Source organism: Cardiocondyla obscurior, linkage group LG16 (genome assembly GCF_019399895.1).
Source record: "Cardiocondyla obscurior isolate alpha-2009 linkage group LG16, Cobs3.1, whole genome shotgun sequence".
Classification (NCBI taxonomy): domain Eukaryota; kingdom Metazoa; phylum Arthropoda; class Insecta; order Hymenoptera; family Formicidae; genus Cardiocondyla; species Cardiocondyla obscurior.
The window spans coordinates 3068925-3094776 of NC_091879.1; the positions used below are offsets into that span (position 1 = coordinate 3068925).

The window sequence follows — 25852 nt, forward strand, 5'->3', positions numbered from 1 at the left end:
TCAGTCGACAAAGTTTTTATAAACTATACGGACGCTTAGCTTCTATATTTTATTTTTCTGTAAAGTAATTCAGAGTGGCAATGAGAGTTTTAAAGGCGAAAGTGAAACAATTTGACTGGGAATAAGGAATTTGCCGGCTAAACCGATAATCGAGTAGTGATGTTTCCGAATATAATATTTATTACAACGCCGTGTCATTCAACAATGGAATTATTTGTAATTGTGCATTCAGCTTGTGCCCTCAAACTGAAACTCCGTCGCAAATCGCAGTTTCTCATTTGCAATAGATACATATTTGTCAATGTAACGCCAATTGTCAGATCCATACGCTTATAAGCAAGATAGTTGCATAAATAATCTAAATCCCTTCGTAGATAACTGAATTTATCTCATCAATTTGCTTACAACGTACACACGAATACTAGCTTGTCGTAATGCGTCGTTAATCGTGGCATATTGCGGTTGTATATAATCTTAGATACCTCTTTTGTACGTCTACGTCTATAAAGCGCATATGTATGTGACGAGTATACTATGTGCATAATTATGTCAAAATTTCACAAGCAAGAATATTTTTTTTTTATTGGGAAAGCAAGTGTCTCGATAAAATATATATTAGATGTCTAGGATATACCGCATTACTTCACATAAACGAAAAAGACAAACTGAATTGAAGAGAAAAGTCTGTTTAAATTATTAAATAATTAATAAGAAATTAATACCATTTTAATACCAATTATGCAAAAATAATGTGTGCATTTTTTCGCGTAAATTTCTAAAAAAAAACATATACGAATTCAAAAAGCAAACGTATGAAAGAAAAGTGAACTGTATGTAAAAAAAATATTGATTGAAGTTGTGTTAAATATGAAATTAAAAGCTAAGTATTAAGTTATTTAAAAATATTATTGCATAGCCTTACGTATTACTTATTTTAAACGATTTTAAACGATGCTTGAACTAGATTATATTATTATTTCCAACAAGACAACAAATGTGTATTAATATTACGATGTGCATTAGTTCATAAAAATTAACTTAGTCGTAAACTTAAAAAATCAAATTACTTGTATTAAATTTAAATTAATTTTTTCTTAACAACTTATCTTTTGTAAAGAAAACGTGTAAAACGTTTATATTTCATAAAAATTATCAAAGTATAAAATGGATCTCTTTGGTGCATAGTCGTAATTAAAGCGTGTTTCAAGTCATAGTCAATATGTTATAAAACCTTATATTTTAAATAGATATTTGATTATATCTGACTAAAAAAGTACATTATCAGAAAGGCAAAGCATATTAAGCACTGAGTACTAAATAGTACTTAAAAAATTTGTGTTTTTGCCAAATACAAATCGCAATTAAATGTGTACGCGTATGCTTTTGAAATAATTCGATTAAATTACAATTCTTTAAAATCGCGGTAGCTCGTTCAATTCAAAATTTTCTAATTTAATTTACTTAATACGAGTTTACTTTTTCTTAGTATTCGGACTTGTCGACTGAAATACGCTTGATGCAGACATTAAATTCTCAATATATTGGCTTAAAACCTGATTCTCACTCCTCAACTTGAGATTCTCCTCTTTCACGCTATCTACTCTCTGCGACAGATCTAGAGAGAATTTTATTTTTTAAAGTGCTAATAAAACTATTCTTTCCTAATCTAAATTATTAATAAAAAAATCCACATACCGTCCAAAGTATTTTGCAGCTCAAGAACCTGTGCAATTAATCTAGCTTTTTCCTCCTGCTCGTCTGGACTGATATCTGGATCTAAACCTGCAATTAAAAAAAAATTTTTTTTTACAACGTATTATTTTCCAAAGTATTATTTGCTTAGAAAGACAAATAAAAATATACATAATCAGAGAAAGAAATCAAATAATATCTTACTGTTAGGACTACAGCTGCCATTAGTAAACGTTGATGGAATCGAATCCATGCTACGTCCTCTGCCTAGCGGATCAGATATATGTGAGGCATTGTCCAAAATTTCTTCTTCTGGTATTATCACTAAAAACACAAGAGAAATCTCATTAAAGTATTATGTTACAATGACAATCAAAGGAAACTTAAAAGCTTTTCATTCATTATTAAAATATAATTTATATGCAGGTCAGACATAAATATATCGGACTACAAATTGTGAGGTTAGGAAAATTGAGAAACGGAACAAACATTGCTACTGCTAATGTATTGTAAAGGCAGCTGATTTAAATCGCATATAATAAAAGTAAAAAAAAAGGGAATTGTACTGCCCAAGTTAACATTACGCTAATTTCAGAATAAAAATATCGGAACAACGAACCGTTTCGTGACACGCAAGTTGTAACATATCAATAAAAAACAGAGAAATAAGTGGTTCTTGAGAAGTATCGTGCATCGGGCCTTAAGCTCTTACCTTGAGGATCGTCGTCTGCCAAAGGTATGCTGTTCATGTCCTCTTGAAGCTTGGCCGTCATCGTCGCTGACATTTAGATCGTGGCAGTCAAGAACGTAAAATTATTCGTACGCGACCGACGCGACGTACTGCTTGCGAGCAGGCTCGACTTTATCGATTCTGGACGTTGCGCAATCCAATAGAGCGCCCGTGATATTTCCGGCTCTCGATAACGTTGCACGACTCGGTTATTATAGCAGTAATTTTATCACTCAGATCTTTATAATTTTATAACTTTACGTTTTTTTTATATATTAAGATAAAGTTACATATGTAACGATATAGAAGTAATATAAAATACTTCAAATTTTCGTAGAAATTCTGCAAGATACATTTTATTTCGTATAAAATATATGTGTATATATATTTACATCCAAATGATATTATCCATATAATTATAATAGTTGTATATTTTACATTAAATCTTTCAACTTCTTTTTCTGAAGTACAAAATAAGGTAGAACTTACGTGGCATATAATGTACATATTTTTAATGCAGATTTTATTCTGCTTTTTAAGTTTTATTTATGCCTTTAAGTCATTCTCACTATTTTTTTTTAAATTAAGTTCGTGTCTTATATATTTTAAAAGTCCCTTGCATAAAATTTCCACCGCAGACGCCAAAATTTCTTTAGCGTGAAAGCCTATACTTATACGAAAGAAATTCTTTGCCTCACCTGTGTATGAAAATCGAGTACCTGGTATCGCTGATATTTTATATTCCTTTTGGCACCATGTAATGAATTTCGTGGCATCTATGTCTTAAAGAAATATACTTTTATAAGCTAACAATTATTCAATTACTTGACCATGTATCATAATTATTTTATGTTATATTTATTATGACAAATTTATAAGTTCATTAAATAAAAATTAAATAAAGTGTTATACCTGACGGAAGATGAATCCAAACGAAATAACCACCTTCTGGTCGTTGATACGAACAACAGCTTGGCAAAAATCGATCCAAAGTTGAACAAAGTGTATTTAATCTTTCCTGTAAATAATGCCGTTGTACAATTATCATTATTTTCAAGATAAATTAATATCTATACTGTGCTTTTGAGAACTTAAGAATATAAATGATGTAACGTACCTTATATATCGTTGTAATCTTATCAAGATACTCATCTTCCAAGTGTTCATGAAGTAAGCTTGCAATTAATCCAGAAACATAGTGATTAACTCCGCCACCACTGCACATTATGCCCCTAAAAAATATATTTATATACAATATATGTACATAATTAGTAATTTGGATGTAAATTTTTTATGCGATAAATAATTTCGTGTAATCTACACATTGTTTTTATTCAATTAATTTTTTATGCAAAAAAATAAAAATTTCTTACGAGTTTCTTATGATGTTTACAACACGAGGACTGCACTCAGTCCATCCGAAACGAATTGCAGGTGAAAAAATTTTAGAAAACGAACAGTTCGACACGATATTTCCTCCCTTATAGTTCCCATCTTTTGGATCATCGTAAGAAAATAAATGCCGTGGCGGAAATCCTTGTCCATAATATAGTAAATTGTACACGTCATCGCAAACTACCAGTATGGAATTGTTACGTGCAATCTCCACTAAACGTTTGCATTTATCTATCAAGAAATTAAAATAATTAAGTAGTATTGCCAACGTATCAGAAAGCACAGAAGTCGTAATCTTTTGTCACGGAATGCAACCACTTGTGTAATCGAGACAAGCGAAGTATGCAAAATCTATCTCACTGTGCACAATAATTAAATTACCAGGCGACAATGTCATTCCAGTTGGATTGTGAAAAATTGGTATTGTATAAAACATCGCCCAGAAGATTTTTTGATCATTTAAGAAAAAGCTGCCTTTTGCTTTTTCTTCAATTATTTTTTTCTCGAGCACATCCAAGTCTATTGTATCATCTTTCATTGGCACTATATAAAAAAGTAAAGACCGCTTAAATTCATGTATTTTTTAATTATTATAATAATTAAAATACGATACATTATATTATTTACCTGAAACTATTTGCATTAATGGAAACTGTTTGAAAGCATCAATAGCAATCATGTAAGTAACTTCTTCTACAAAGATAATTCCATTCGGAGACAGCACAGTATTTAATAACGTCTGAAGGCCGTGCGTGGCTCCGCATGTTAATATAAGTTGCTGTCTCAACACAGAACTGCCATATCGCTTGCTTAAAAATTTAGCTAGCTCATCACGACATTCCCACAGGCCTGCTGTGATGCCATATTGAAAAAGATAATATTTCCCTTCTTTTTCTTCTTCCTCCTAAAACAAAATAGTCAATTTTATCAACATTGATTACAATAATAAAAAAAATGGTACATTATTATTCATTTTTAAGGCTCTGTTTGTGACTATCAGGCATTTCTATTTCAAATGTGATAAGCACTAATTTTATTACAATAGTACCAATTTTATCCTACACAGATATGTTTGATGAATGAATTTCATCACATCGCGTTTTATTTTTAATAATAATGACTGAAATTTATAGCATTTCTTGTGACACAGTGATAACACATATCTTGGGTTCAATGTAATACCCGTTTTTTAATAAAACATGAACCCAGATATCGACTCAGTTCTAGCAATTCAAGATAAAGACATACTGAATCATGAATTTGAAATAAATTGTAATATTAAAACATTTTATTTTTACCAGTCTATGGCGTGTAGCTTTATCCAGCATTTCTATACAATGTTTAAGCAGATCAGGACCAGGGGCTCCAACAGATAAATTTATAGCATCCTTTTTGTAGACATTAAATATTGGATCACCATCAAACAAATGTCTCAAATAAGGATCATGAATGTCTTCCATGTTGTTTAAGTTGTGCAATTTGTTGATTTAATTACACAAGTTATTACTAAAATCAATTTTTATTTAAAAATAAAAAATATATAAATTTATAAGTAGCAATTTAATCAAATTAATTATTTTTGGTTAATGCATAGTTAATTTTAATTTTTAATTCTCTAACGCGATCCAAAATCGTACACATTCTTTAAATCTTTATAAATTTATTTTTAATATAATTTAATATAATTAAATATTTACAAAACACCTTAGATATTTTTCAACTTGAAAAATGTGCACTTCTCAGCTTTCTTGTCAACAAAGGAGCATGCTCTGTATTTTAAAAGATACATTTAATGTTTCTCTACTTACCGACATAAAAAAAACTTTAAAATTAAAATTAAAAAAAAAAAAAGAATTTTTTTAAAAGTTTGAAGAAAATCTAAAATAGACACGTTATACTATATTATTTGTTATAGACATTAATACAACTAAAGCAATAACTCTTATCGGATTATCAATATATTATATCAGCAACACAGATAACGCATTTTGTTATTCGCAATAATAAAATAAAACTCAGAAATAAATATAATGTATTAATAATAATCGTAAAAATTGACAACTCTAATATAAACGTAATTTAAAAAATTATTAAACTTACACTTAATTCGCATTAAACGTGAACCTATTAATTTAATTTTAATCTATCGATCGGATCTTAATAAATCACTTAATAACACACGTGCCGCTGTTCTTTTATTTTTTTTTAAATTTTTTATTAATTACCTCGAAGGAAGACCAAAAGCCGCAAATGCGTAATGAAGTTGTTTCAGGCGCGAGTATTGTAATATTCGGGTCGAACGATTACTTCGTAGAAGATCGACCAATGAACACTCAGAATTACAGACGTTGTATGAAACTTGCTTCACGACGCCGGACTTCTATATATTGCTCAGTTCGCTGCGGATTTTGGTGCCGTGATAAGAGACGCGTCGTTTAGTACTCCACTTACATTCACACGCGTATAAATAATAGGATTAGTCATTATGCGGCGATATAGGTCGCGAAGTGCACACGATCAGCGCGTGTATTGCGTACGTGCAGTGACAGCTCGGATTTACTTGTCTCTCACCCGTATCTGAAATGATCACGGTAAGCAGTCCAGTTAGTACGTAGCGGTACGTAGAAATACGTGCTCGTTCATATAAGATTGTCGTGTCTGTCCGTACGATTCCGTCTGGCTCCGTGATTTTATATTTTTAGCATCAGACAATATTGAATTCAATGTATTTTCTCTTCGATAAAATGACGTGAATATAATATATATATTTATATGTCATTGTAAGAAAGTATAGATATATTTTTATTATCATAAAAATACTAAGCGAAACAAATTTTCGGAAAATTATATTATTCATAAAATTTATAAAACATAGTTCTGGTTTATTTTTTATCAGATATGAAAATTGGTACGTGATACATTAAAGTGGCACGAGATAGCAGCACCGCCTTTATGCACTCGAAGCCATCTTACTAAACAACATTTGGAGCGAGGTAAGTTGCACATTTTTAGTTGGATTAATTAAAAACATATTATTTGAGGAAATATGTCGATCATCGCTTGCATTTTTAATTGCATATTCATTGATGCATGTATCAATTGTAATTATGATTGTATTTGTCAACGTAGTCTATCCTCTTCATTTTTTAACCTTTTTTTTTTTTTTTTTAACAAATTTGTCTCAAACTGCTGCTTCTTCGAATATACAATTTTGAACGTACATTCTCGGGAAAGCTTCAAGTTTAATATGTTATCCTCACAAAGCAGGGCCCGCACAAAAGTATATATAATATATACATATATAAAATTATAAAAGAACTCGATTCCCCGCTCGTCTTTGTACGTAAGTTGCGAGCAAAAATTCCGAATGCAACCTCATCCGGATAATGTTTCTTTTATAGGGTACACAAATATGCGCATGGGCCCGACTTGGGAATAATGAGAACACGCTGGCCAGGTGGGAGCTGCGGCCTCTGAATAAAACCCTGGCCCGCCCACGTCCACTTTTAACCCTCGTGGGATCTGAAGACTCACAGTTGGCCGCGGCACGCGTATAATTGGACATAAACTCGGCCGATCTGATTATTTCAATCTTGCGGCCTTAATGGGACCCGGAGGGCGCTAAAACAATTTAGATAAGGCCCGTTGGAAAGCGCACAACAGATGCTATGCGATCCCAAAACAACGACTCCCGGACCTTTCGAAGTCAATCGATTGACCGAGCGTCTATATCGTTTTAGCCTTTATAATTAAACGAATTTGTGATAACGCGCTGATAAACTCAAAAGCCAGGTTAGCAATTTTTACCGAATCGGAATAGCGTATCATTAAATTATTTCGATACTATAAATTAAGTTATAATATATAAATTTGTGACTACTTTTGTTATACTCGCTCACGTTATTTATAAAAGATTTAATAATGCCGCACGTTTGGAATTTAATTTAGAGACTATTCGTATGCATACAATTGCTTATTACTGCAACTCCATTGGTATTATTTGCAGCATTAAAAACAATGTCGTCCACTTAATTTAAATAATGATGACGGCACAATCACGCAACCATAATGACGGCGATGTAGCGAGACAAAGGCGTTGCAATTAACGTCTATCGTTTAAGCGCAAAAGCTAGTCGTGTAATTAAGCCGGCAATCTTTCGTTGTAATCCGTGAAATCTGCAACGTAATTAAATGATTCTGCAGCGGATGTCTCTTGTGTTAATTTTTTTAAAATAACGTGATCTTGTGTCTCAATCAACTAAAAGTTATAAAATAAACAAAAACGCTCGAATTTAATATTAAATATGATATATCATGTATTAAAAAAATTAAAAAAAAACAGTTTTAGTGTCGCCAAGAAAGGAACGTCATCCAGCATCTGCCTCCACGCTCCGAGGTCACGAAATTTCGCCAAGTTCGTGCAGGTTCGAATACAAAAATACTCGAAATGCGACAGTTGCTTGTTGTGTTGCCCAACCACGAAGAATGAAAACTCCGAGGGAGAGTCCGATATTCATCTGCCTTGCCGTTCTTTGGCAGCCAACCCTGAATGAGAAAAGATCGCCCATCATTTGGCCCGCAAGCCTGTAACCTGTTACCGTTAGGTGAGTTTTCAGTCTCCTGCCTTTCCTTACGAATTCAGCGTTCCGTATAAAGCACTTTGTAGCCTCGAGGCAGGAAAAATCCTATTGTCGAGACCTCCATGAAGAAACTGCGGAGAACGCAGCTTGTTGCCAGGCGAAACGCGACAAAAATCACGATCTCCAGTATTCTTACAATCCAATTAACATCCTCATGACGAATTACTTTTTACGAGTGTTTTTTTCTCTCTTTTTTTTATTATCGCAAATACAGGAAGCCCATCTTCGATGAATATCGTATCTGAATTTAAATTTAGACGGCGTCGTTTTCATAGAATGTAATTTCTGTTGCATACTAACGATCCATGTTTTCTAAAATCTTTTTCCGAGAAGCTCGGAAGTCTTTCCTCGGCAAAAGATGTTAATCTGGGAACGACAGGTCCTCATCCCGAGATGTTTTCGATGAACTCATTACTGTTCTTTCTTGAAGAGGAGATAAAGCTCATTCGAAAGCTATCTCGGATCGGCAATACGAGTTTCGTGCCTAGGCGATATTAATCTTAATATAATATTCACCGTGAGGTTTCGTCGAGTCTTAAAAATATATTATATATTTGTTTTTCAGGTATTGTCGCCAGCCACAACAGATTTGTGAAGGAAATGCGAGATTTGGCGACGCTCAATAATACTGCGGGAAGGATACTCTTTACGGATTCTAAATTCGTCCGTGGCATATCGGAAGGGTTGAGGGAGAATAGGATTGGGATCGGAATTGAAATGGAATCCGAAGCCCCTGTCCTTTCCTCTTCCCTCGCATGCGTGCGTCCGGTGCACGTTCATTCACCGATCCTGCCCATTCATTCTCGGCGTTTCAACGCCCAACATTGTTGCGTCCAAACGTGTACCTGAACCATTCAACTCTGCCTCTAATCAAGATGCCATAATAATAAAATAATGTACGTTGCACGGTTCGTTTAATTAACTTGAGCGATTTCGCACGCAAATTCTTTTCGAATATTGTTTTAAATATCTTTCTCTTAACATTTTGATTTTTTAATTGCAGGTGATATCGTAACGATTGAGACGTAAAATATCAAAAGCAAGCAGTCGTACGTATATTCAACGGTCGCGAAATTAATTTATTAATTTCGAAAACGGTTAATTACGCGCGTTAATGATTTCACGCGAGTGCGAGATATTCGAAGAACGCCGATCATCGATTGCGGTTGCGGCTTGCGGTAAATCGTTCGTCGCGTAATAATTTGCGTGTAATAATCCTCGCGTTCGTTTCGTACGCATCGCCTAATTCTAAAAATCGTCGCATATTTATATGCATATTATAATTACGAAAGGCGACACTCGTTATATATTTTCGCGAAAAATGCAATAGATGTCGCCTTTATTCCGACCTAATTGTAAACTGCATATAATTTAGTCGTTTCCGGTCAGTTTTAAAATGGCCGCTGAGACGTTGGTCCGGTCGACGGAGGCTCTTCGGTTCGTTTGGGCAAAAATCTCGCTCGGGCCGTGCGTGGGCCAAGAAACGGAAGGAAAGGGACAGTTTTACGGTAACCCGTGTCTGGACTCGAACATAATTGATGCGTCGACCGCACGCGCCTTTGACGCCGCCCGGGGTGGTGAGGACGAAGACGGCGCCGGCCGACGGAAGAGGCGACGGTGGCGGTGGAGGGAAAGAGGGGGAGACGCGGAACTCGGAATCGGAAGAGCGAGGTCTCGCACAGCGGCGCGGCATTCGTCTGCGAGCCGTTGCGTCGCGCGGTCGCGTCCACTTCGTTCCGTGCGCCAAGTCGACGTGCAAAGTGTCAGCCGATTGTCCGACGCGCGCGCCAATCCCGCGACCGGGGACAAGAGAGTAACGAGACTCGATCGTCCGTGACCCGTGGTCAACTTCATCCTCTCCTCGCTATTGCGCGACGGTAACAAACACGACGTCGAAGAGGGCGCGTTTTGTCTCGCACCTTTTCGGGACCTTTTTTTTTTTTTTTTTTTCGTGGAGTGTGAAGCTCGCACGCGCGCCGGCCGTTATCGAGGGAAACCGCCGTGACGTTGGGAGACGCGGAACGGTAACCGCTCGGGTTCCTGCACGGTGAAATTAGTGCGGAAAGAGCGCTTCTACACGCTCCGTTTCGTCCCGCGTAGAAGGAGGACGGGGGGGGAAACGGGAAGCGGAACAGTCTTAATACCCGCGCGGTGTGATAATCTCGGAGCCGGTTTGTTTTCTTGTGTCCGGGGGAGCGGCCCCCTTTCGACCCCCGCGACTCTCGAGTGATTCTTGCCGGGGCAGTGAAGTTATAATAAGTGTGCTGTGACAGCTGCGGAAACAACCGCTGCGGAGAATGGGGCCGACGAGGATCCTGCTGTTGATCGTCCTTCTGGGAGCAGCCAGCTGTCAGAGTGAGTACTTTTCGATCTTCTCGCATGTATAATCGACCCAGTTGAGCCGGCCGGGGCCACGTGCCGACCCGGGGGTCTCTCGACCTACCTAACGAGGCACCGGCGTTTCTCGGCGCGGTGTCTCTTGCAAATCCGGGCCGATCGATCGGAACTCGCGAGCCTCTCGTCTCGCGGCCTGCCCGCCACGAACGAGATCGAAAGTAACGGAGGGGGGGATTTTATCTGTTATCGGCTATGATCAGGAGACGCAGGATGCGCCGCCGGCGTCGCAATTTACGCCATAATGACATATTTTCGCTCGTGTCGCGGTTCAGCGAGCCCTTTGTGAAGCTCGTCGCGTCTAAAAGGGGGAAATTAAGTAGTAAAGGGAATCCGCGGATTTATTCCGTCGACGGTTTCATTCTCGAAGCACGAAAGTTCCTCACGGAAGCCACCTTCGAGTTGAATAAATATCTATCTACGTAGAACCCCGTGATTATCGTGCAACTTTGTCGGCCCTCTTTTCTTTTTTTTTTTTCTTTTCTTCTTCTTTTTTTTTTTTGTCCTGCAAAGTTGATCGGTTCGATTCCCGAGAGGCTGACGTAACGCTCGTTTCTTTCATCGACCAAACACAATTTATAGATAACTTTCGTGACGACGTCGTTCGCATTTCCGTCTCGTCTCTTCTCGCGCATTACGTTAAGAGACATTCGCGGCCGGCACGATTAAACGCGCAAAACAAGACGTATTCGCGAATTCAACGTCACCGGCACGCGACTGATTGTCCCCGTAAGAAGATCCGCGGTCTGCATCAGCGTTTTTATTGGAGTTTTATTGGCATTTTATTAACGAAGAAGCCAGACCTTAACGCCGGTAGCGCGGAATTTTTCTCTCTTCGTCACCTTGCAAATCAAGCGTAATATTCGACGTTGCTCGCGAAAAATTTGAGTAGACAAACGCCCACGTGGATGTTTAAAAACGTTATTTCTGCGTAATATCCTGCAAAAGTTTCTGACTCGGCCGTCTATCCACCGAAGGTACCTTCGGTCTGCGAATCTGCGTCAGATTTACCCGCGTTTATTCCCCGCAAATCCCGTCCTCTATCGCAGCTATAATTTTTAATTTTTCGTGACCTCTCAAGAGCGTCACGAATTTCACGGTTACGAGGGAGAATGCGTGCCGGGCCTCGTATAAAAAAGTAGATGAGGGAACATGTCATTGTAGTTTTGTTCCGGGTGTTTAAGAATTAGATTCATGACGGAATGGAAATCCCGTGGCTTAAAACGTCGTAAAGATTTGCGCGCCACGTTTCTTCGGGGTCGATCCGTGAAAGGAACTCGCGGGCGATTATACGAATCCTTAGAGACGAATTTGTATATACCGCGGTATTGTCAGGCGACAATGCCCGGGACGGGGGAGATATTTTTCTGAACGTGGAAACCCGCGCGCGTTGTATAAACCTGCAAAAAAATTTAAAGAACTTTTAAAACGAGCTCCTCGAGTCGTTCCTTCTCCGTCTCTCTCTCTGCTCGCAGCGCGTTTGTACCTTTGAGGAAATACCGCACGCCTTTACGCCTCCGAAAGGTTTCAGGTAGACGGCCCGTTTGGCCGCTTTGTAAAATACACAGAAAATCTGGCGAGATACGCGGGGAAACTTGGAATAGAGCACCTCTCTTGCCGGCGCGCCTCAGGGTCTCGTTATTATTACACCGGCATTCAAGTCAAGTGCACTTTCGAGCACCCGAGAAATAATATTTCTTTCTGTCCACAACAATATTTTTACGGCAACATTTTGTGTACGTTTTAGCTTCGACATTTCATACGCTGTAGAAAAAATTAAAAAAATTATTTAAAGACGTACTTATAATTTAAATCTTTTTCGCGCACTGTAATTCTCTTTTTCGTCGTACATCGATAGTTTTTTTTTTCTCTCTTTCATGTTGTTTAATAGCGATCGGTTAACAACCTGTAATTTTAAAGATATATATCGGTAGCGCGTAAAAGTTCCTCGATCGGCAGAATGAAAACGCGGGAGAAATTAATCTGCACATTACGCGATATAAATCACGATTTTATTTAGCTGACTAACAACTCCGCCGAGAATGTAGTTTGCGACGGAAATCTAGCACCGTCTTGTCAATTCTTCATCGGATTAAGTTAACGAGCCGCGGTCGCGGCGGCGATTCTCACGCTCGCGAGATAATCTTGATTCATAGAAGACTCTGGCTACCTTCGTAATCAATGGCAGCCTCCAAGTAAGCCAGTCAGAGTCTCAGAGAAAAAAAAATGTATTACAGAGACAAGCAGAAATTAAAAAAAAAAATTAAAACTGCAGCCAATTAATCGCGTATGAGATTTTCGCTGCTGAATAAAATTTTAAATACAGCTGCAGCAATGCAAGTAGAAATATTCTTTGAAACAATTTTATATACTATTTTTTTTTCTTTTTTTTTTCTTAAATTGTTTCGAAAAAGAGACAGAGACAGTGAGAGAGAGGAGAGAGAGAGCAACGCGTGAGAAAGAACTTGGTAAAAATATCCGCGATTATTATCGATACAACTTAGTGACGATGACTGTTTCTTTCGGTGCACCGAAACGAGGTTCCCGCTCGTCGTCACCGTCCAATTTACATCTTTGCGCAGCCAAACTCGACAAGAAAGGGTTCTCGAGAGGCTATTAGGACGAATTCGAAAATGTTGTTCTTCGCGCGTAGTCCGGTCCGCGACGCGAGTTATTTCGGTCTCCTCTGGTCCAGGGCGTATCCTAAGGGCCTAGGTTCGTAACGTAAGGTTTCTAAGATCGCCGCGCAACCGTGTGTATTTTTAAAATATCGACGGGAAACAGAGACATCTCGAGAGACCATTTTGATAAAAAAAAAACACTTGGGACAAAATGCACTAAATTTTTGGATTATTATTCTGTATTATTAAATAAACGTATTGCACGCGATATATTAAAAGGGATATCAAAATGTTACGTGAAATATTGGTAGGTTAGGATAAAAATAGAGCCGATTGGAAAGTTAATTAATTCGAAGCCGACGGGACCGTGTCCGAGGAAACGACATCGTTAAGGGATCTCGTGATCTTATTGTTAGCCAAATACCTGCCGCTATAATTATTGGCCGCACGGCCAGGGAATTTTGGCCACCCGACTGTCTTCGAACTTGCCCGGGACGGCGCTTAATTCCTTTGTAAATTGGATCAATTAAGCGAGCCCTGTCAAGAGCTGGGGCTCAGTTTAATTGACTGCGTGTGTCAAGAGGCGATAGCATCTTTAGCCGCAGTCTTATTTAATGAAGTATGGTCAGCGCAGTGGTGTAGACTCGAAAATTCACATGTCTTTCTTCGCAATATTAGTAAAACATACATAAATCGTCGATCGATGTAATTAATTTATATGCAAACCAATTAGACATGCTAGTTAATATTTTTAACTCTTAAGATTTCAAAAATTTCGTTTAATTCCAATCGATCGTGGTAGACGAATTAGCTTGAATCTCACCGTTGTCTTTGGAAAAATATATCCGTTGCCGTGAAATTTGCGAGAGCGTAAGTCCCGTGAAATTAGATCGGACGGGTCTCGACGCCGCGATCCGAGGCGTCGCGGACGGAGAAATGCGGGGACAGGTCGAGGAGCCGGCGAGCACGACGTAGCCGCACGCTTAATTCGCCCCGTTGGGGCTCAATGGCACCTGTCGTCTCCGACTGGCGGGCCAGAGTCCACGATGTTGCTGCCATTAATCATGATCGTCGGATGGCACCGCGCGCCGTTTCGTCGTCGCCCAACGTGGTGGTTTCCCGCCGCTGACGAGGCGGCCGCAGCCCCGTTCTTGCCGTGCGCGCAACGTCATCCATCATCGCGCCGGCGACAAGCCGCCGCGGTATCAAAAGCCGACTGCGTACACGAGGAAACCCCAACCGGTCCGGAATCTAAATTTTCGAGCCTCGCGGACTCCAACGATAAGAACTTTGCGCTACCAAAACGGAGACGTTCAAACCGCGAACCTAATTATCGCGAACAGCTCTAGAAAAACTTATTTTATAATTTTTGTCTTTTTTTTAATAACGCTCGTATTCTTATAATTAATTTTATTTTATTTTTATTTTTTTTTTTGTTACGAATGCGCTTTTTTATGCAGTTTAATATATGTATACGTTGTGTATGAAAAATATCAAACAGCTGCGTGGATATAATTCTTTGGGAAATTGGGATATGAATAGATACGAATGTCTGAATCAGAAAGCTTTCTTCAATGAAGCACGTAGGCGCCACTGCATTAGGATGCATGCCAACGGGACGACCATTAAGAAAATAGATCAAGTTCTCGGCCAGCTTTCAACTCCGAATTAAGTTTTTTTTTCTCTCTCCGTGGGTTAAATCGTTTCGCAAAGAACGGAGCGGCGAAAACTCTTTGATCAGATGGTGAGTCTTCACTTCTCGCCGGTGTTTTTCGCGAAGGTGGCTGACCGTCTTCGAATTAGGCACAGTTCTCGTTTTTTTTTTTTAAACAGAGAATTGTTTTATATTCAACACTCTTTTCTTACAAATGTACCTATCGAATCTTTAATTGTCGCAAGATCTTCAACAACTTTCCCATTATTTTATAACAATTTCAACGTTGAATATGTTGGTTAATTTAAAAAAAAATCCAATTTTATATTTTTGAATATTATTTCTCTATTAACATGCCTTTTGTCTTCAACGTGGAAAGAAATTAATAGAAGTTCTAAAGTAAACGGGAAAAACGCACGAAGCTTATTCTTCCACTCTTCCACTAATGAGATTCGCGTGCCGTCACGTGTGCTGCTGGCGTCGATCGGCCGCAGTTTAAACGATTAAAAGGCAAGATTCGCGATTCGATCGATTACGACGGATTATGGTACATCAACGTAACAGATCCGGATACAGACTGTCTACTTCCACCTTACGTGGCCAGGAAATTAGAACCATTTCCAGAGTAATTTCCTGCCCTTCTAGTACGTATGATGCCCACGATCCGCCCTTTTATTCTTGCATGACGAAAGGGCCATCGTGATATTAATCTAGCAGCTCTTACAAGGGTGGCGCGGAAAGAGCAGATGTAACATGCAGCTTTTTTTTTTTTTCTTGATCAATCGATATGTAGGTGCAGCTCGTAAAACGTAAAATCCATATGCTAAGTTTCATTCATTAAGCCGCTTTTTTAGCCTAATTAACGAAACTCAATTTTTTTTTAATTAAATTTTAATGGGAGTCTATTTGATACATCTTTTTGGTTATTTTATATAAAGTAAATTTATAATATTATCGTCACTCTTTACATTACATTTATATATTTTTTGTAAGAACAAATGTTTAATAGTTTAGCTTTAACAAATAACAGTTGGTCGTTACCGTCTGGTTTAGAATGGCAGGGCATCGTGGGCGGCCGAATTCTGATCCGCGTATTATAGTACATCCCTCCCTTAAGAAGGAGCTTCGGATCGTATCAGGATTCTTCCTCAGAGAGTCAGCCCTTGAAAATTCTAAAGAACATCTCGCACGGGAGGTCTTCCTCTCATTGAATCTCTAAAGAGTATCTTATTCCGAAGCGCCTCGATATTTCTGAACCGTCGGAAGAATTAAAAAAAAAAAAAATCAAGCAAGATTAACTTTTTCACCATGTATCAACAAACAGAAATCTTTATCTCTAGTATCATTATACATATTATTTTAACAGAAAGGGAGGAAAAAAATTGAAATAATATATATATCAAAGTGTTTTAAGATATTAAAATTATGCATTTCTTATTTCTGTATTTTATTTAAATAACAAGTGTTTTTTTATTTGGAAATTTCTTTCCTCAATGGCGATATCAAGAGAATGCTCTTGTTGCCACTATTAAAATTGAAGCCCGGAATTACGCGATTGGAATTTAAAAATACTACAAGTGTTTAGAAATCGCGGCCGACTCCTAACATCCGTCACAGAACGTGTTTCCGTGTAAGAATAGTTTTCAAGACTGGCCTCTGTGTTCCGCAGAAACGTTTACGACGGGAACCATAATCGATGAATCATGTTTGGACTCGTACTAAGAAGAGTTGAAATACACTCGTTTTATCGCGTTCATTGGCAGATCGTTGTTGCAAAATCGTATTCGAGCCTAACTGTACATAGTCTCAAACGGAATCTAATTTTTTTTCTTTACGATCCTGCATTACGTAACATTTAAAGATAAAAAAGAAAAAAAAAGTAAATGAGAGTAAAATTATCCTTTTGTACTTGGTGCTTTTTATAAAAGAATCTCGAGAGAAAATATTTTTTAACGAGCTTGTCGAAAAACAACGTCGTTGGCAGCGTGCTGTGGTCGGAAATCGTGGGTGGTAAAAAAGTGATCGGCGCGCAATTTTCTAGCAAAGATCGACGTACGTTATTGCATTCACGAGTGGGCCGCGAAAGATTGATATGCAAATGCATCTTTTACGTCCTGTTGGCCTCGTTGGTTACATTAGCAAGTCGATAAATCGAGGAAAAAGAGAACTTCCTTTAAAATGCGCTTTAAAAATTAATTATTTAATTAAGTAAACGGCTGATTTTCTCGATTTTTTTCGTCTTCCATTTTTTTCAAATTAGAATTACATTCCATTTCATTTAACATAAACGCGCACATGCAAAACCAGTCCGTGGTACATCAGCGGCTTTTATTGGTTCAGTCGTAATTACATTCGTTTACACTTAAACGAGTTCTCGCAGGTTCATCCAATTTATCGTTTCCTAGAAGAGTCCCCTTTCTCTTTTTCTCTCTCTCTCCGTTTTCACGGCCGACAAGATTTAATTTCAAGTGCAACGTTATAATGGGCGCGATCTTCCATTATATAAATTTCGCGATGCAAATGAGAGTTGCGTACGATGAGGTTTTTGTCGCCGGCTCATCGATCGTTAAATACCGCGATTTATGAGCGGCAGTGCTCCTCTTTATTTCTCCCGACCTGTTTCTGCGCTGACCGACGGGATTGCAGAATCACGTTCGTATCGGTTCTACTTCCCCGCCCGTCTCTTTTCTCATATTTCTCGCATGAATCACGCACGGGCGCAAGACGGGATTAATTTTCGTTGCGTGCGAAGGGGCGCGTGTCTTCCTCGACGACAGTGTTATTTGAAATGAAGATTATTACGTTAAATTATTATATTACGATTTCATTCGCGGTCGACTTTCCGAACTAGTGTGTAGAAAATTTATTTTAGTCGCGCAGAATTAATTTATTAATTTCTATTAATAAAAAGTTACTTTTTTTTAAATGTAAAATTATTAAATCGCACTTAAAATTAAATTTTGTCTGAGAGAAAAAAAAAATGTAAGCATTATTTAGTTACGTTAACTTTAAATACCGTTGTTTTAAATTGATAAATTGCTCGAGCCACTCTTGAGTTACATTTGATTGTTGAGCCCTGACGCGACCTAGCCTTCGGTCATAAGGGATCCGAGGCGATTCAAGCTCGATCGCGAAACAAATCCCCGCGTACCGTCCCGTCCTACCGCGCTCCCTTTGTCTCAGGGAATTCAATGGCTTCGCCATTTCGCATCCCGAGCAGCTGATAGCGAAGCCAACGACGTTGCTTTCCCACAGTTGCCGCGGCGGTTCCCATTCCCGCCTTCTTCTCTTGTTCGTTCCGTGCGACGAGCAAATGTTCGATCGCTCGGAAAATAACGGATATACACTCGAACGTCGCCCCGCTGTCATTTCCAAACGAAACTTTCGAGCAGAACGCGAGCGGAAAACCGCAGGAATACGCGCCCCGTGGGCCGCAAGAATCGCGTAAAATCACTTCCAACGCGTTTCCGCATCGAGGGTCGAAAGCAAAAAAAGGAGGAAAAAAAAAAAAATGTTCCGTCCGGACAATTAAAATTAATTAAATATCCACCGTTTTAATAGCAATTTCTCGCAGCGCGGTTTACTTTGTTGTCTCGGATTGCTGCCTCTGTCGTGCAAAAATTCTCTAAACCTCGTCCGTCTATTCTCGGTTAAATTTTAATTTAACTTTGTTAATTCCGATGAAAATAATTCCTGCCAAGTCGCGCGATTAGAATAAACGTGTCCTTAAGAACGAAACGAAATTGAATAATTCAGCAAACACTGAACTCGAGGGGGACCGGAAGGAGGATTTTACATCGGGAAGGTATGCGTGAGTTTCAGACGCATTCATCTTCGAGAGCTTACGCGGTGCAGCGCAGCCTCCGGCCTTGTTCGGCCCCCGAAAGAGCATCAGACTTTAATGCTCCGAACTTGCGCCCGGGGAGCCTAAATCACCCCTCGAAACCTCGCGCAATCGATAGAAACCTGCTTGCTCGCAGTGAAACGAGGGGATGACGTGACACGCGTTTCGAGGGTTGTATGTAAACGCCGCGAGTATAGTATCGCTTCGTAGATGACGGTGGTGCTACATTCCTTTGCGGTACGCGCACACATACCCACACATTTGAAACTTCTGTTACTTATTTTCCACGCAATCACGCGATGGCTTTAAAAAAAAAAAAATCGATCATGGACCACCTCAGATCAGGATACAAATTACGCTATTCTTTTTAAAATTGTCGCACCTAGGCTCGAATTTTCTATAAAATAGAAAACTCCACTAACAAAAAAAAAAAAAAAAAAAAAAAATTAACCGATCTTTAAAGTTTATTAAAAATTGACGCGTCATCTTTGCGATGTATTTGGAGGCAGGAAGTTCGCGTAACCGCGCGGGCGCAGTTTTCGAAATTGAGTTGCGCGTAGTTGATCCTTCTAAGGGGCTTGCACAATATAATGGGCTTCATGGAAATGCGTGTGGAACCTGCATTTCGCAAGTGGGCCACGCACGCGTCTCTATGCTCGAGCGCTCACGGCCACGTGGAGAGTCACTCCCATTAATGGTTGCCGGCGTCGATCGGGGCCGTATCGCACGCGTAATTGCGTCTCTCCGCGCACGTACGCGGCTATTCCTCGCCGATGCGTGAAGGCTCCCGGTCGTCTTCGCGGCCCTCGCGGGATGGATCGATCGGGCCGCGATTTAGCTCGCACGCGGCGGCGCGTGTCGTTTCTATTTCCGCGCCGACTGAAGTTGACCAGCGCCGTGTATCATTCCGAGAAATATCCTAGCTGCGAAAGCCATATATCTCTTTTTTCGGCGTAAAAGTGCGGAGTCGGATGGCTGGATATCCCCGAGTCACACTCCTGCGCGTGGCACGCGCGTGCATTATTATCCCTCGTGTGCATCGCGAAGCAAAAGGATTAAATTGCGTGTCCGTAGCAGATGTTTCGACTCCCTTATACCTTTCTGATCGGCGTGTCCGTGTTTTTATTACCGTTACGGGAATATTTATACTGCTCATTTTCGTTGCATATTTTATCGGAATGCCTTATCAAATGCTTTATTAAAATTTGTATTAACGCGACGAACGAGTATCTTTAATAATTTAAAACGTGTGTAGAAAAAAAATTAAGAAATTCTTATTGAACGGTTCCTCAAAATTACGCGCGCGTTACGTTCTTATTTCTCGAAATAACCGCTCGAACCGGTTAAAAGATGTGCATTTTATTGTACTGTTAACTTCCTCAACCGCTAATGTGTTCTAAGTACAGCTCGCGGCTCACGCGAGTTCGTTGCGCTTCCGCTCGACCATCTCTGCGTAACAACGGATCCTAGGACGAGAAGTCGCGATCTCGTCCTGACATTGTACGCGGGCTGCAGAAAAAAGCTTTGCTCGAAGTTCTCGTTTAGCGTGCAGGCCAGTCTCGCGGCGAAAGTCAACGTCGTTGTCGAGGAAGGGTCGCATTATATTTGGAGTCCGCAGAGTATACCGGGCTCTGCAGCAGAGTGATGCCGGTCCGGTTCCTCGTGAGAAGAAAGGTGATACCGGCGCGCTACGCGAAGGGAGAAAAGGGCTCCTTCGTTCGGGCGACAATAAACGCGTGCTCGTGTGCTGACGTGCACGGGAATCAAGAAGCGTTCGCAAACATCTGTCGGACGGAGGGCGCGCACTTCCGATTTCTCCTGCCTCTCGGGAGGAAATCGCTCTTCTCTTAATACCGCGCTATACCGACGCCGCACAATGCGTAGAAATTACGCGTGCACGACACCCGTATATGTACGCTTATTGTTGGCTTTCTTTTCTGCGTCTCAAAAGCCAGTGAATTTTTCTTACTCGAACATCTCGAAATCACGTTAGATCGCATTTTTATTATTTTTTATCATTTACTTCTTTTTTTTTAGATTTTTTATTTTATTTTTTAGGCCGATTGAACGTCGTTCTGACTTATTTTGTTAGTAAGGCATCGTAAGTTTCGGTGATTATCGAAAATTTTGATACTGGGGAATCGCTCGCGTGATTCGTACTCGCAGTTGATATAAAATACGCGTGCGAGAGGTTTGAAGGTTCGGCACGAGCTACTGCGAGACTGGTTTTTCATGCCCCGCGATTCTGGACAATACGCAAGTATTCGCATGCGAGTGTAGGACGTGCGTGATACATCGTGGACGTTAAGCTCGTGCCATCCTCACATAATATCCTTTCTTGAATACAGCGCGTTTCATTCACTTTTCTCGTTTCGTGTGGACCAACACGTCGCCGTTTCGACGTTGATTCGCTCATCATTAGCTATTAATTTGTTTAATTAAGGCAGAACTTGTACTTTCCAAGTCTATTACTTTAATATAATAATAAAAGTAATTAAAAAATTTATTTTTTAATTAAAAGAAAAAAAGTTCAATATACATATAATAAATATTAAGTTTATTAATTATCTATTTATTTTATTCCTTTTTTTAATTATTTTTATTATTATATCAATCGCTATATGCGTGTCTAATAAATTTATATTATTTTATATCTTCGAACTGAACATTTTTCTACGGAAATGATCGAATGCGTGATGTCGCAAACGGAAATATGAAAAGTATACATAATGCGACAATGGTAGAGAGGAAATAAATTATATTATCTTTTCCTCAAGTATTTCTCGGTACATTCTTGTATACACGCTGATTATGCTTGAAGCACGCGATAGGTTTTGCGTAAATTGACTCCACAGTGAAACCTTAATAACCACGAAACCCCCAACAAACCGAAACCATGACCCGTAACCGGATAGATATTATAATAAATGATAGCCTTAACTAGGTTCGAACCACGAAAGGTCTTCCTTTCCACGCTCAGATTGCGGAACAGACAGAGACGTCGGAACAAATTTACACACGAAAAAAAAAAAGAACATAAATATTTCTACATATCGTTTCAAATTTTTTGATTAAAAAGTCAAAGATAAATGGTCATTGATTTATACTTTCCGTAGTTTAGTAATTATAGAATAATAGAATAGAATTCGAAAAGCGATATAAAGGAAAGAGGAAAGAAAAGAAACTATATCGCAGTTACGCATTGCACGCGGAAATTACGAGTCACGAGAAGAGAGGGGGGGGGGCATAAATTAAAGTTTATTAAGGTGCCGGAATGCAGTCTTTACCTGGCATCATTGCAGACGACGATGCCGCTATAATAATAGCAAACACGGCTTTCTAAATGCTATAGTTGGCGGAAACAGAATTCACCGTCGGTAAAATGTCGGGTGAGAAGGAAAGAAGACAGTGCGGGGGATCAAAAATATCTAGCATTAACAGAAAAGGGTAGAGAGAGGTCCTGTTATTAAGATCCCCATTGTCATTGTTTGCTCGCGAATTTGAAGATTGCTAATAATGGTACAGCGCACCGTAGGATCCGGGACTTTAATGAGGTCTTGGTTGGCACAGGCAAACGGGTTAAAATCGTTTGAAACTATCAAAAATTCAACGAAATTCCGCACGATACGCAGCGGTGGCCGCGTCTCGCACGCGATTCGGAGAGAAGTCTTGACGTTCCCCACACATGAAAGTGCACCATATGTTGCCGCGTCGAAGAACGATCGCATTGTAATTTGCGATCCATTTATTTTTTGCAAAACTTAAACAGCCCTTCGTATATAACGACCCGACATCCTTTGAGAATCCGTTTCGGTGAAACTTTGCCGCATCCAAGATTCGCGCGAGGATTCGAGTCCGGGATTCCGGACCGGCGTAGTCAGCGAGAAATCTGAAATCTCTATTGACGCGAATCGATGTTGCCTTTATTATTCAGTAAATGAGAATTAAAGACAATGCCGACGAATATAATTAGAATATCTCGCTGAAAATACGCGCGCGTTAAAAGCGACAGCGACGAGATTTCACGGCGGGCTCTGCCATCGACATTACGTAATTCCGCAACGCCCGGCAGCGGAGTCGCCGTGGTAAAGCAACCGTCAACTATTCTTGGGCCCGAACGCTCTTAGTTTCCGTAGCTGAAAAGACATCCGGTGCGCGAGACAGGACCCGCGCCGACTATTTCAACGACGGCGATCGTGATCCCCGCCCTGAGAATTTCAAGGCTTCGCGTACTTTTGTGCCGCTCTAACGTTCGAAATATGCCGGGGATACCACGGGGCCCTGCACGCGGCAATGCAGGCATTCGCGGATTATAAGGAGCTTCCGGTCGGTTCTTCTTCGCCTCGCTCATTCCGCCGGTCATTGTTGCACTGCCACACCGAGTGTGACGACCTGACAACCTCGATCCGGCTTCTTAGTATGCGCCTCGATTACGTTGTCGGACGTGAAGCTGCACGTCGAAGGAGGACACGTCACGTCAGCCCGCTCGAGTCCTCTCCTTCGTTTTTCGATCGCTGGCGAGATGACGAATCGCGCGCGAGCCGGACGTTCGGCGCCTCTTTGGTGCCGCGAGGCGTGTTAGGAAGTCGACTCACGTTAACGCAATTCCGTGATTAACGTGACGGCAAATACGAAAGAAACAGGGTTCGCGTGGGCATTCTTGATTTTAAACCGCACGTATTTCGTAATCCGTCCGGGTGGGCACGGAGTTTACATTTCGCTGTAGTTTTGCTTGAGAACGGCAATTAATCAACGTTATTTCTCCACGCGCGCTCTTATTTCGCGACCTGGCCTATAAATCGGAGTCACATTTGATGCCATTAGCACGCGTCTTTCCACCGCTTCCTCATTAACCGCGTGCATGGTAAGAAAGCGTTTCTTGAATCTCGACTCTCGCATTCATAATTCGAATTACCCGCAAATTACAGAGACGTCCGGAAGATTATTCCGACCGTGAAGCGAGTCTTAGCACTATCTTTATCGTGAAATGCAGTTTTATATCTTTTTTTTTTTTGATTGCGGAAAACCTCGCAAGCTTATGCCTTCCAAGTTTTCCGATGATCCGCGCTTGTACGTAAAACTTTCTCGCCATGCAGAGGGATGACGAAACTCTCGCGATCGTTGCAGGCCGAACGAATCGCGAGCGAATCGTTTCCGCCGTTCGCTTTCGCGCAGATCGATCTATGCTGATCCGCTAAAACGAGGAAGAACGCCGGGGTCGTTGCAGAAGCCGGCCTCCGTCGAGACAATGACGCGGTCTCGCTTTCGACATGCACCCTCCGCGCATTCCAATGGTCTATTCTTCGGCCACCTTAGAAAAGGAAACCAGTTCGCACGCCTCGGGCGAGACAGTTGCGAGCGCGAGTGCCAATTCGCGTATATATCCAGCACACGAGCTGAGAAACCGACAGTTGTGACGCACCTTATATCGCGAAAAAGGACTCGCGCTAATGCTTTATCGTGCGAGCCAATTTCCGAAACCGCTGACAGTATTTTTACACACCTAACGCAACGACAGACTCGGTGAGATTCGACGTACTTCTTTTTTTTTTGTTCTTTGCCCTCGGCTTTTTTTTTTTTTTTTTTTTTTCTCAACGATTAATACTTTTCATAACGCGAGAGCACTTTGCGTCTCGAATGTATTCTTTTCTACTTTCTCGTGGACGTTACGTGTCTTATTAGAACGCCGCTATTCGTTCGTGCATGAACGATGATTCATGTGGAGATCGACGACAGGTTAATCACGCGGAGTAATAATAGAAAACTTATATCGAGTCATTACAAGTAGGAGATTACGGAAGTTTTGTGAAATAATAATCGTAGAGCAATAACACTTTGCGATGGTTGGTCGCCGCTATTTAATTAATCTTTTAATTTTTTTTTTCCTTTTCTAAAAGCAATAATTAATCAAGTCGATTTTAATTAAAGTTATAATGTTAAAATAAAAAATAAAAATTTCAGGATTACTTTTACATTAAAAAGAAAAAAAAATTATTCGTCCACTTTTTGCAAAGCGTCGTGTCGGTTGGGCATTGCATGGCAAAGTGTAAATTGTAACGTGTTCCATCTCGTGTCGCACGTTTGACTTCGTGTGGTTGATAAATTTCTATGCACCTTCTGACGGCCGCGTCTCTGCCATATGCGGAAAGGTGGAGACCCGGATGCACATTCTCTTGCGAGGATCGCGTTTTCGAGCTGCTTCCTCCTTCCTGGCTGCGACGGCCTCGCCGTGTATCCTTTCGCAATGATCTAAATGGCGCAGATGGTACACGCGACCGAACCTAGTCCGAATCGTGTAATTCCGCGATGCCGCCCCGGCATTATTAATTGCGTCATAATAAAATACAACGGGACCACTCTTACGAAATTAAATGCCACATACCGGACCTGCATTTAAGAACAGGTGTTTACGCGCGTTCATACGCGTATTTTTGCGGTGTCCATTATGAAAATCGCTTCAAAGGGACATGTAAAGATATTAAAGCGCGCGATCTTACCTCCACAATTTTTCGTTATTTTATTCCATTTTAACTTCCCGAGATTTTAATCAAATCGCAATAACTTCGAAGACGGGCAACTTCCCTTTCAGCATGTTATTTCTTTTTTTTTCCGATTTTTATTTTTATGTGCCGCTGAACAAGAGCGTGTCGTTCATAAGTGATCGTATAAACGTGTCATTTACGATCCTATTTTTGAAAGTCCCGAGGTAACGTTTCGGAGATTTTGAAACATAGCTTTCGAGAGGATCTGCTTTCGCGGCGCGTCGAACGGCTGCAATAATTCTCGACATGAAAGCAAAATACGTACTGGCTTTTCTCAATCTTTTCGCTTTCAACGAACTCTTCATCACACGCCCGCCCGCGTTTTATATTTAGACACATT

General features: G+C 40.1%; 3 protein-coding genes across 4 annotated transcripts in view; 1 reads left to right on the top strand and 2 right to left on the bottom strand.

The window, feature by feature from the left end:
• Positions 1 to 157: 157 nt before the first annotated feature.
• Positions 158 to 2665, bottom strand: LOC139108790 (short coiled-coil protein B). The gene is made up of 4 exons (XM_070667381.1): positions 2405 to 2665; positions 1897 to 2016; positions 1696 to 1782; positions 158 to 1615 (listed from the first exon to the last, which is right to left on the bottom strand). The coding sequence occupies exons 1-4, from the start codon at positions 2475 to 2477 to the stop codon at positions 1473 to 1475; spliced, it is 423 nt and encodes a 140-aa protein (XP_070523482.1). The 5' UTR covers positions 2478 to 2665; the 3' UTR covers positions 158 to 1472.
• An 85-nt stretch (positions 2666 to 2750) lies between these two features.
• LOC139108787 (2-aminoadipate transaminase) lies at positions 2751 to 6545 on the bottom strand. The gene is made up of 8 exons (XM_070667367.1): positions 6043 to 6545; positions 5116 to 5323; positions 4445 to 4721; positions 4199 to 4360; positions 3796 to 4048; positions 3540 to 3654; positions 3335 to 3440; positions 2751 to 3204 (listed from the first exon to the last, which is right to left on the bottom strand). Exons 2-8 carry the CDS (start codon positions 5275 to 5277, stop codon positions 2969 to 2971), a joined length of 1311 nt encoding a protein of 436 aa, XP_070523468.1. The 5' UTR covers positions 5278 to 5323; positions 6043 to 6545; the 3' UTR covers positions 2751 to 2968.
• A 3854-nt stretch (positions 6546 to 10399) lies between these two features.
• The window catches only part of LOC139108783 (uncharacterized), a 45951-nt gene continuing 30498 nt past the window's right edge, over positions 10400 to 25852 (top strand). Inside the window, exon 1 of one of the 2 annotated variants that reach the window (XM_070667359.1) lies at positions 10400 to 10812. In XM_070667359.1, the coding sequence (XP_070523460.1) occupies positions 10755 to 10812 (58 nt within the window). In that variant the 5' untranslated portion in view covers positions 10400 to 10754. The remainder of the gene's footprint in view (positions 10813 to 25852) is intronic. The other variant, XM_070667360.1, reaches the window with a different exon arrangement.